This window comes from Ictalurus punctatus, chromosome 25, assembly GCF_001660625.3.
Source record: "Ictalurus punctatus breed USDA103 chromosome 25, Coco_2.0, whole genome shotgun sequence".
In the NCBI taxonomy this organism is placed as follows: domain Eukaryota; kingdom Metazoa; phylum Chordata; class Actinopteri; order Siluriformes; family Ictaluridae; genus Ictalurus; species Ictalurus punctatus.
This window is the reverse complement of record NC_030440.2, coordinates 1,357,431-1,370,114: the sequence shown is the minus strand read 5'-3', so window position 1 is coordinate 1,370,114 and position 12,684 is coordinate 1,357,431. Positions and strand designations below refer to the sequence as shown.

Here is a 12,684-nt window from a genome sequence, read left to right as displayed (position 1 = left end):
ATGGGACCGCAGAGGTTGTCGGGGACGTTGGACGCCATCACACCGAACAGGAAATCTGTAACAGTCTTGTTGTGTTTATACTCGCATTATTTTCCAACTTGTACATTTATCAATTGATAATATTTTCCAATTGTAGTGTTTTTTTAAAAAAAAAAAAAAAGATCGAAAGAGTAGTCGGTAGATTAGTGGTGGTGACGTTGAAGTCATGCGACCGCGGTGTAGTCCGTTTATAGCTTAACTTTAGTGTTTTACTTCTGACAATTCAACTCATTTTCTGCAATAATCAAAAAGCCAATGGAAAAATCCTATTGGATTTTTGTTGCGTGAACCAGGGTGATGCTAACTTCCAAATCGGCCTACAAAAGTACATCATCCCTACAGCACGATTACTTCAGGAGATAGCCTGGTTCAGCGAGACGCCTACTGACCTTGTCATTGCATCATTAATATCACATGATGTCACCGTCTTTATGATGCAATACCTGGCCCAGGCTTTCTTAAAGCTGCACTACTGAACTTTTGCCTCTCTATCGCCATCTCTGTTTGAAACATAAAATTGCAAGTTACTTGCGGAGTTATTTATTTATTTAGTTAGTTAGTTAGTTAGTTAGTTAGTTACGTGGGTTGTGCTTCTACACTGCTCCTGGGTGGAAGAATCTGATGGTTTGAGGTATACGTATGGGTTGTCTGCGATCACATCAGAGTGAATCTGTCATTGTACATTGACACGACCGTAAGAAGTACGTGCTACAAGGCATATATCTGAAAAAATGTCGTCTGAACAAGTTACACCTCTGCCGCTTTTGTTCTGACCAAATGAAAAAGTAAACGTTTTCATCGTTCATTCCGATCAGATCATTGCACACATTGCAAATTATTATTATTATTATTATTAAACTTTGATTCACAAATTGTTAATGTTTCCAGCATCAACATTGTGTAACTAGCCGTAATTTACGTGTGTTTAACGTTATCTTTAGACTGCATAGAACGTGAAATCTAATCTCTAATTCAGCTCCAATACTTGACAACAGAGGTGGCGACTGATAGGGTTTTCTTGGCGTAGATTTGAATTGCGTTCTCTCTCACATAGAGATCTGAAAATAAGTGCAGTTTACCACACTGGCCATAGCAAAACAACAACAAAAACAAACCATAGGAAACACGATACCTAGCTGAAAAAAGCGAACAAGTGTGCTAATGTTAGTTAGCTACCTATGGAGCCACTGACATGTCTTACATGTTCAGCAGAAAAAAATCCATCTCTGTGTCAGTCTTCAGTCCCTTCAGATCTCGGGGTTTTCGCCACCTCTCAAACCCCATGCCGATAATTATTCTCGTTTTAGCACGGGGTCTCCGCCTTGTGCCCGATGCTCGCTGGGATAGGCTCCAGGCTCCCCCGCGACCCTGAAAAGGAGTAAGCGGTTGAAGATGGATGGATAGCACGGGGTCTGTCGCTTTCCCTTTCTGACTGCAGGCTCTCGACGGTCCGAAGTTACTCGGTTTTTGACAACAGCTGATTCCCCAGATGTCAGCGATGATTGATTGCGTTTAGAATTATCCAGATTAAAAGCAGCCATCGAGTTTTAAATTCTACGCAACTGTTGTAAGAACAAGCTACCAAACTTTTCTATGTACTTGATTTTTTTTCTTCATTTTTAACCAAAAAAAAAAAAGTTTCGTACTGCAGCTTTAAAAGCACGACAAAATAATCAGAACGGAATAATTCTGAGTTCAAAGAGTTAAATCACTTTAAAGCAGTCCTGTTTCGCAACATTTTATGAATGTAAATGTTTCAAATATAAAATCGTGCCTTTTTAATATTTCACTTTTATCTCCAACGGTCAGACACTCAGCCCAAATGACGCTTTTTTTTTTTAGATTTTTGGAAGTAAAAAATTTTGATGAACTGAAACTGTACTCACATACGGGGGATATTGGAGATTAATGCGATATACAATACTGTGCAAGACTTTTCGGCACCCTATTTTCTTTAGTACTTTGTTATAGATTTTTTAATCTGTGACTTCTACATCGGAAAGTCGGAATCCGATCGGGCACCTCTGGGATGTGAGATTGGAGTGCGAGATTTGCAGTATGGATGTACAGCTGAGAAATCAGCAGTGTTTATGTGACGCAAACATGCCAAAAATGGACCAGAACCTTAAAGGAACGTTTCCAACGGCTTGTGGAATCCATGCGATGCAGAATGAATTGAAGCTGTTCTGAGAGCAAGCCAGTATTCGGAGGGTGTTCCTAATAAAGTGGCCGGCGAGTGTATGGGATATACAGTATGTTCACTACAGGGAGACTTACACATTTTTTTTTCTTTTGGTTTGTGGGCTCTTTTATGTTACACAGCTGGAGTGGGAGCCATATTCGTTGGGGTCAGCCCTTCCGCCTACGCCATCTCTCCACTGGCCACTACCTGGGTCAGACAGAGGACCGTGGCCTGGAGCTCGTGGACAGAGAGATATCCGACACTGCTTCCACGGCATTCTGCTTCAGACCAAGCAAGGTTTGACACGCTTGCTATAAAATCTGCATACGAGTTCACGGTGGGTTTTAAAACTCGTGTCACCTACTGTGATAAATCATTTTCAAAATGGGTGATATCAGTAACTTACATGGTGCAGTGTGTCAGTGGTTTACTGCACTAATCTCTCTCTCTCACACACACACACACACACACACCCTGGTGAGAAATACATTTTGGCATACTTCACCGTACTTGCAGACAGACTAGTGATCAGTGTACTTCAAGTGTGTTAACGATTAGTTCATTTGAAGTTTTCTATGTTGGAACGGCTAATGTTGTATATTTTAGTTGTGATCTAATCGCAGTAAAGCACAGTTCGAAGTGTCTTTAGTGTACTTTTGTGTGCTAAAGTGGAACACCTCCAAGCATACTTAAATAATACTAATTAACGTGTACCTTAAGTGTGTTATAAATACAAAGTCTTCCAAGCATACTAGCAATATTCCATGAATATATTACTTTTGTGAGACACACACAGAGAGAGAGAGAGAGAGAGAGAGAGAGAGAGAGAACACCTGCCTGTATCTGTTCCAGGGATGTAATTTCTACAGTCTTCTCAGTTATTTAATCATAAATAGTGAATTCATCATTATTATAGACATCAATTAGTCATGCTTTTGCTGTAAAAAGCTGTTCGGCAGGAAGGTCACTGGCCTGCCTTTCTCTGCTTTTGATTTATCCAGTCTCAACAACATTTGCTTTTTGCACTTATGCACAAATTGCTGTCCATTTAATTTAAGGCCTCGAATAATTTTATTTATTAATTTTTTTTTTTTTTTTGAAGTAAATCATGCCAAGTGCTCAAGATGGAGAGCAATAACAATCAACTGACTCTCTAATTGGTTTATTTCTTGTGTCCATCCTTTGCAGGAGAAAGTGGACTCCGGCCCAAAGCGGGACATCGATGGCATGGGGGTGGCGGAGATCAAGTACGGTGATTCGGTCTGCTTCATCATGCATGTGGCGTCAGGTCTGTGGCTGTCCTATCAGGCACCGGATGCAAAATCCTCCCGCCTCGGGCCACTCAAGAGAAGGGTAAGGAACTTTTTACATGTAGTGAAAATGAAGACACCATGCACCTCACCCTATAAGTTCATGAAGTCAGAAACGTAATTCGATCCTACAGTAACGCTCTTACATCACGTGGGTTTGAATGACTGCCCAAGCCATGACCTGAGCTCAAATTAGAGGGCTTGTGAGACAGGCCCACATCAGCATGTGCATGCGTAACTGCAGTAGACTCTGGTTCCACACCAAATGTGATAATGAGGAGGGCATAGTGAGACTGTGTTTTGTCAGAGTGGTCGGGATTAGGCATTCTGACTCAGAGTTTGCTTCCTCAGCGCTGTGGCATGCAGCTTGATTCTGGGACAAAGTCCAGAAACAACACCACCGCCTCAGAGAACATATCGAACAATGACCTATCTAATAGACATCAAAACCTCTTCGAGCAGGGGTGCTGAGCTTCCGTTCTGGAGGGCCAGAGTCTGGCATAGACTGACGATTTCCCTGCTTTAACCCCTGTACTAGAGAAATCTTTAGCAAATGCTCGTCCAAAAACCACTCACTCCTTCACACTGGGTACAACTGACACGTAGTCTTCGTTTCAGTGTTTCCTCGCCACGAGTTATTAAATAATTAATTAAACGCGATCGGGGAATAAAATAATCAACGATGGTGTGGTGTGATGTAATTACGACTTACAGAAGACCCATCAAATTCAAGAATTTACCAGTGCTGTGGTGTAAAAATATGACTGTCGGATTATTTTAAACACCTGTTACGATGCCGATCCCAGCAAGATGTCGTGCTGCTGTAGGGCTAGAGAAGATGCTGAGCTTTTTTCTTTACTTTACACCATAAGTGTACTTTTTATGACTTTGTAGTGATCGTATAACGTAGGACTCTACTTGAAAAGGTATTTGTATAAATTCGTCTGTAAATAGATTTGTGAGCAAGGGTGTGATGTATGCAGGCCTTCCTGTATCCAGAGGGCCATATGGATGATGGGCTGATTCTGCAGCTCTGCCAGCATGAGGAGTCCAGGGCGGCTCGCATCATCCGCAACACCACACAGCTCTTCACCCAGTTCATCAGGTACGTCTTCGTTACCTTGCTGTAGCCGATGGAGTATAGAAGCATTCCGCACGCAGGGTTCGGGAGTGCTATTTGGAGCCAGAATCTATTAGTTACAAAGTAAGAAGATTGGTATTCAAATCTTCTCTTTTTGTTTTGGCTGTAATGTCCTATTGGAAATGTTTAGAGAAAGTGCTCCAATAGTATTTGTCTTTTATATGCTTGGGTTCATTTCAACAATAAAAAAAAAATAAAAATAAAAAAAATCCTCTACACTATATGGTCAAAAGTATGTGGACACTTCGGTGTATGTATTGAGTCATGGCATTTCGATACACACCCGTTACTTACAGGTGCACATTGCCATGTAATGTCCATAGACAAGCATTGGCTGTGGAATGGGTCATACAGAAGAGCTCGGTGACTTTAACTGTGGCACTGCCTATACTATGCGACCTTTACCACACGTCAGTTCGTGAAATTTCTGCCCTGGTAGATCTACCCTGGTCGACTGCATGAGGTGTTATTATGAAATGGAAGCATCTAGGAGCAATATCAGCTCCTAGAACATCATCAGTGTGTCAGGAGCTTAATGAAATGAGTTTCCATGGTGAAAAGCTGCACATAAGCCTAAGCTCATGATGCACAATACAATGCCAAGGGTTGGCTGGATTGGTGTAAAGCATGCTGCCACTGGACTCTGGAGCATTGGAAATGTGTTCTCCGGTGTGATGAATCATCCTTCACTACCTGGAAGTCCGATGGACAAATCAGGGTTTGGCAGATGCCAGGAGAACGCTACCTGCTGGAATGCATAGTGCCAAGAGTAAAGTTTGGTGGAGGAGGGATAAAGGTCTGGGTTTCAGGGTTTGGGCTCCTTAGTTTCAGTGAAGAGTAATGTTAATGCTACAGCATACAAATACATTTTAGACAATTGTATGCTTCCAACTTTGTGACAATTTTGGGGAAGGCCCTTTCCTGTTCCGGCATGACTGTACCCCTGTGTACAAAGCACATTGCACAGCAATTGTGAGCCAGGCTTTCTCCCCCGACATCAGTGCCAAGAAATGTTCTTCCAACTGAATGGGAACAAATTACCCCAGACACACTGCAAAAATCTAGTGGAAAGCCTTCCCGGAACAGAGGAGGCTGTTATACCTGCAAAGGTGGACCAGCTCCATGATAATGCCCATGCTTATGAATAGGATGTCCAACATGGTCATATAGGTGTGACTGTCAGGCGTCCACATTTTTGGCCATATAGTGTACAGTATATTATCGTAGGTATGGCGAGGTCACGTTGACTTGTCAGTAACAAGGTGATAAAATGATTGATACAGCTGGTCATATCATACAATCTCACATATGTGCATATGCTTGCCATCAGGAAAATCCTGAAGCGTGTGACGAATTTTCTACTTTAATAAATGCTCTTTATATTGCTTTGTTTATGATGCAGTTGAACTCAGTGGATGTATATTATAACTGGTTACAGATATATTGATGTAAAACCAAAAGAGGTGGGAAAATGAACGTTGGCTCTCTTGTTGTTTGGTGTCAGAGGGCTGGATGAACTGAAGGGGGAGAAAGCACCGGGAGTGAGTCTGCCAGTGGGAGAGCTACTACAGACCCTGAACGACCTCATCACCTACTTCCAACAGCCTGACTCGGAGCTGGAGCACGAGGAGAAGCAGAGGCAGCTCCGCTCGCTCATCAAACGCCAGGACCTTTTCAAAGAGGAGGTAGGTTCAGCGCACACCGTCACTGTGTGTGCGTGTCGGTGTTCTTCAACCTGGTCTCTATACGCCACATCAGTAGATTATATGCATTCCCTATAGACAAGAATTGTAACATCTTTCTCTGTACTGTAGCGGTGCAATGTAACCTGTATAACATCTGCATCTGTTTAGAGCTACATCTGTCCGTATCTGTATTCATAATTGGGTGTGGCCTAAACTGGAAGTTTTTAAAAAAATTCAGTATGAACTACTACCATGCCCCTGGAAGCACTGAAAAAACCGGGTTCCTCCACCTCATATCACACAGGACAGTTTTACTCATTTACTACCTTTATACTAGCATACTAGTCTGATCCACCGTGACAGCTGCTGGTCTTTATTTGAGTTTCGGAACTTGCTTGTGTCAGCATGAAAGTAAAACCCTCCTGCTTTTTTTTTTTTTTGGTGTCCTGTCGGATCCTTGTCTTCTATTAATAGCTATATTTGTATCTGTTTAGAGCAGATTATCTGTTCAATCCGGATAGTGAATGCGTATTCTTTTACGTCCGTGCTATATTGAGAAGAGAGCAGGAAAACCATTTACAAGTTGACAAATGCTAGAGTATTCCGTTAAATATCAGCATAAAAGACATGCGTGGCTCCTCATTCATTCATTTAATCACCTTCAGTAACTGCTCTATCCTGGTCAGGGTTGCCTTAAACCTTAAACTGGGATTGTGCAATTCTTCTATAAAACTTAGTTGAGGGGGGAAAAATGATAGCTCCCTAAGATTGGGAATGTAGTGATGGATGATGTTTCCTTATGTTCCTGCTCATTTTAGGGAATGCTTACACTGGTGTCTATCTGCATCGACCGGCTCAACATGTACAACAGTGCTGCTGAGTTTGAGGAGTTTGCAGGCGAGGAGGCAGGAGAGGCCTGGAAGGACATCCTCAACCTCTTCTATGAGCTGCTTGGTAATCATGCAATCACACACACTCTCTCTCTCTCTCTCTCTCTCTCTCTCTCTCTCTCTCTCTCTCTCTCTCTCTCTCTCTCTCTCCCTCTCTCTCTCTCTGTGTCTCTCTCTTCAGTGGTAATGACTGATGACAGGAAGCTGATGAGATTACATATGTATGAAAGGAAACAGTGACATTTCTTGTTAATGTGAAGGATATCAGGTTTAATATAAAGGTATATACCAGGGATGCACCGAAATTCCGGCCCCTGGAAATTTTTGGCCGTAAGTGCATTTTCGGTTTTTGGCCGAAAGACAAGAAAGGCAGAAAATATGAGCCGAAAGCTCATATACGGCAGCGTGCATGGGAAAAGATACCGGCAGAGCTGGAGTTGATGAATGCATCTGCTGAAGGATTGACACGCAGCACAGAACAAAGTGTGCCAGAGAAACGGGTGCGTACAAATGATGAGGCGTAAGCTCCCTGACTTTCTGACATGTTTGACAAGATTCTTCAGGAAAGCGCCGCGATCCACAGCAGTGCCACAACAAGCGCAGCTACACTTTCCAATGCTTGCACAGATTGCACTAAGGCAGTGGTTTTCAAAGTGATGGCCTCCAGGGGGCGCCCAGGGGGCCTCAACAATTTGGTCAGAGCCACCAAGCCCATCCCTCCCACTAGTATGTTTTCTCTTTCTCACTCTCAGACAACCACACACACACACACACACACACACACACAATCAATTCCTAATGTAAAGTAAATATATAAGATGAAAAAAAAGGGGGATATATTCAGAAGTCTGTATTTTTAATGGGTTTTAAAGACATCTTGCAAAAGGGCGGCCTCGGTCAAATGTTAATGCCATTCGAGGGGCCTTGTCCTGGAAAAGTTTGGGAACCCCTGGACTAAGGTATTTATCTGCCCCAAGCGCCAACTCTCCAGAAAGCTGAACAACTTTTGTTCTTGAAGACAAACCTGCCACTTTTGCTTCAGTAGTCCAGTTTGCTACCGTGTATAGCGATGACATTAAGATTCGTGTAGCCCTGCAAAACTTTGTTCTTGACTTGAGGCTACGTCTGTGGTTTACAGTTTGAGGTTAGCGTTAGTTCTGTTGCTGCTGTTTTGCACAACAGTCTTTCATTAATGTGGAAATGCCTTTCGGTTTCGGCCGGGAATATTACTTTCTGTGCATCATTGTATTTACATTTATATTGGTTATAGCAGCAGCTCATGACCATAGCTTTTAGTGAAGCAGGATTACATTAACAATGAAGCTATCACACTTGACTTATGCTGTAGGCTACTATCTACTGTAAACCCATAAACCCGCAATAGGCAGATGAGAGTAAACAACATACATTTATGCAGCATACAGTATATGTACCTCTTGTTCAACTTTGTTTGAGGTAATATCATTAACCAGGGTTGCCAGGTTTCAGCAACATTTCCATCCCAGCTATTGTACATCTTAGAAACCACTCAGATTCGCCTGAATCTAGCTCCAAAAATTCTGGCATTGGAACAGGAAGACATTTTTCTTCTTTTTCCCCAGCCGTGGCATGGTGTACTATCATTTCTGATATAAGGACATTATCCACTCAACGGATATTCCATGGGTTTATATTAGTGCTTGTTGCAGTTCTCATTTTTGATCAGAACTGTGGAAGCTGAGAGGTGCAGGGAGTGTGCTCTGCTCTGTGTTTGCGCAAATCAATGGAACATCAGTTTATCCGTTTGTTTTTGTTTTTTTTTTACATAAAAAAGCCAAACATTTGTGCATGTGCTTAAAGCTCCTAATGTGCAATGTTTTGAATAAACAGAAGTAAGTGCATTGGTCGCATTAGAGTTGACTTTGTCTAGTATGCAAGATAACGCCCTTCTGAATGTCCTCTGAACGCTTAAATTTCATTTGTAAGATTTTTTTTTTTTACATTTGTGTCATCTTGTTGCACATATAAAAGTAGATAAGCTTTTATCTGAGCGTCTTTACCCATATTATCCGCTCCTTATTATACCCCAAGCTGCAGTTTTAATTCTCTATCAGCTTGCTTGTAATAAATCTCTGTGGCCTTGTGTGACATTTTGTGGTTTTGCTGTGAGATCGTTATTGCGAAAACCTGCCACTGTTCACTTTAATTGCCTGACACATTCATCAGGCCCCCATGGCAACTCTAAACAAGCCTTAGGATCTCTCTCGGTAAAATGTGGAGGTCACCCTCGGGAGAGGATGGAGGGCAGGACTGTGGGCATGAGGCATCAATCTGCTGACATCAGCCCATTTAAGTGTCTCTGACATGTTCATTTACTGCCTCGCTGCCTGGTGGTATACATTTTAGAGTGACGCAAGACATATAAGTTTGGATCCACTACTGCTAACTGTCTTTATTTGAGCAGTAATGAAACAAGAAACCGTTACATAGCTGATACTTATTATTCCTCCATAAATCTGGGGACAAATAATCATTTCTGTATTCTTTCTGTTTGTATTCATTTGAAATACAGTCAATATAAACATTTTTTTTAAATACAGCGCTGTGAAAAAGTATGATTTCTTCTGTTTTTGTGCATCTCTCATACTAAATAGTTTTAGATCTTCAAATGAAATACGACATAAAACAAAGACAGCCTGAGTGAACACACAATACAGTGTTTATTTATTATTTTTTATTGAAGCAAAAAAAGTTCTCCATCACCCATGTGAAAAACTAATTGCCCCCTTAAACTTAAAATCGGGTTGTGCCACCTTTAGCAGCAATGACTGCAATCAAACGCTTCCGATAACTGGAGATCAGTCTTTCACGTTCTTCTAGGACTAGGATTTACTCCTACGCTTTGGATCGTCGTCTCGCTGCGTAATCCAGCTGCGCTCGAGTTTCAACTTACGGACTGAAGACCGGACATTCTCCTGTAGGATTTTCTGGTAGAGAGCAGAATTCACGTTTCGCCTCAATTACTGCAAGTTGCCCAGAACCTGAAGCAGCAAAGCATCCCCACACCATCACACTGCCTCCACCATGCTTGATCGCAGGTATGATGTTCTTTTTGTGGAATTCTGTGTTTGGTTTACGCCAGATGTAACGGGACTCCTGTTTTCAAACAGTTCCACTTTCGACTCATCAGTCCACAGAACATTCTCCCAAAAGGTTTGAGGATCATCAAGGTGTGTTTTGGTGAAATTCAGTCGAGTCTTAATGTTCTTCTGGGTCAGCAGTGGTTTTCACCTCGCCACTCTTCCATGGAGCCGTTTTCCCCCCAGTGTCTTTCTGATACTGGAGTCATGAACACTGACCTTTATTGATGCAAGAGTGACCTGTAGGTCCTTTGATGTTGTCCTCGGCTCTGTTGTGACTTCCTGGATGAGTCATCGCTGTGCTCTTGGAGGAATTTTGGAAGGTCGGACACTTCTGGGAAAGTTTACTACTGTGCCGAGTTTTCCAAATTTTCCACAGGCCCAGTTGGTATTGGATAACTTTTTTTTTTTTTTTGCTTCAATAAATAGCATTATCAATTAAAAACTATATTTTGTGTTTACTCAGGTTGCCTTTGTTTTATCTTAGATTTTGTTTTGATTTCTGAAGCAGTTTAGTACGAGATATACACAAAAACAAAACCAATCACAGCACTGTACCTTTTTTCAAAAATTTCGGGCACCTAATAGAGCCGAATTATTTTTGTAACCTAACAGTCAACTTCTGAGAACGACTCAAATAATACAGTCCTGATGGAACAGACTAACGTCAGATGCGGTATGACGTACATGCAGGGTCTATTTATTTAGACTTGAGAGTGAGAGTTTATGGCCAGTTCGAAAGCATAGGCAAAGAAAGGCGTCCCGGGTAAGCACGGTATTGACAAAGCAGCCAGTCATCATGGGTAATCAGTATTCACAAAGCAGCCAAAGGTCAACACAGAGGACAGTAAAATGTGACTTGTTTTAGAAACTGGGAAACGGAGAAACAAAGAAACTAGAAGCAGTAACAGAGGAAAGTCAGGATGTACCGGAGGCACAACGGTAATATAACCCAACACCAGTGTGCGTGTATTATCAGTAAATAATAACCAATTTTTTAAATTATATTAATGGAAATTATAGGATCGAGTTTGAGCAATATAATTTGCCAGCATTTTATCATTTGGTGTTTATTAAAACTGCTCAAATAACAGTTTGATTAAACAACAATTATTGCGACTCGGCCCCAGGACCTTGGACCCTATTCCAATTGTCCCTCGAGTGTCCTGCCTTTAGTTGCTGATTAAGTCCTCCTAGTGGAAGGACCCAACTTAATTGAGACCTCAGTTTTCTACACACTCTGTATTTAGCACAGTGGTTTTCAAGCAGATGACAGACCCTCGGTGTAAAGGACGTGACAAAGGAATGCTTACTATGACTTGAGAAAATACAACACCTTTTTAATTTCTTTCATTGGTGTCCTCCAGCTGCTCTGATCCGAGGAAACCGACCCAACTGTACGCAGTTCTCCCGGAAACTGGACTGGCTCGTCAGCAAACTGGAGCGGCTGGAGTCCTCCTCAGGTACTTTGCAGGCAGAGTTATGTGTTTATAAATATTCTCATTCTGTATGTAGTAGCTTAGTTTAGTGCCTTCTCATGCAGTCCACTAGCTGCAGCTGCACACATAATTGGTTTTTGTTGCTTCCTGTCCCAGGGCACATTAATAGGAAGCAACAGTATGCTTACCCAACCCTCTGCTCTTTTGTTTGTGCCTTCGGCATCCTCTACATTATTTATTCCAAAGTGCGTGCATACAGACTTCTAATACATTCTGTGTTATAAACAAATGATTGTCTGTGTAGGCATTCTGGAGGCGCTGCACTGCATCCTAACAGAGAGTCCAGAGGCGCTAAACATCATCCAGAAAGACCACATTAGATCCATCATTTCCCTTCTCTATAAGCATGGACGCAACCACAAGGTCAGCATTTGGTCTCGCTTCACGACACACAGAGCTACACAGCGGAACCTGCTGGTGCTCGAGGAGCCACTGATAAATGATGAATACGTGAAAATGCTTCAAAATTGGTTTAATTTTTGTTTCCTGCAACACTGGAAAAAACCCCATAAAGCCACGTGAATGATAGTGGCTGTGTGCCATGATGACATCACAGAGGGACATTGCTAGCACAGTTACAACGGCGTATAATTGGACAAAAGTTCAACAATCTCAAGTATAAGATGCGAAGCTCAGGTTTTACTGTTAGACCCCAACAACACAAACACAAAGGCTGCTTCTCTCACCATTTCCACCAGTGTCATACTAATGAGGAAATATTGGACTAAATAACACATTTTTTGTGGACTAAAGATTGCGCAATACAGTGCAGCTATACGACACAGTGGCAAGGAGCTGTTTTAAATGAACTAGGCATGA

General features: G+C 42.0%; 1 protein-coding gene across 5 annotated transcripts in view; it reads left to right on the top strand.

The window, feature by feature from the left end:
* Positions 1-12,684, top strand: part of ryr3 (ryanodine receptor 3) — a 98,733-nt gene that overhangs the window by 24,183 nt on the left and 61,866 nt on the right. For all 5 annotated transcript variants that reach the window (XM_017456156.3, XM_017456154.3, XM_017456153.3 and 2 more), the window contains 7 exons: positions 2,362-2,518; positions 3,410-3,574; positions 4,515-4,636; positions 6,177-6,357; positions 7,176-7,311; positions 11,734-11,829; positions 12,110-12,228. In XM_017456156.3, coding sequence (XP_017311645.1) covers positions 2,362-2,518; positions 3,410-3,574; positions 4,515-4,636; positions 6,177-6,357; positions 7,176-7,311; positions 11,734-11,829; positions 12,110-12,228 — 976 coding nt within the window. The remainder of the gene's footprint in view (positions 1-2,361; positions 2,519-3,409; positions 3,575-4,514; positions 4,637-6,176; positions 6,358-7,175; positions 7,312-11,733; positions 11,830-12,109; positions 12,229-12,684) is intronic.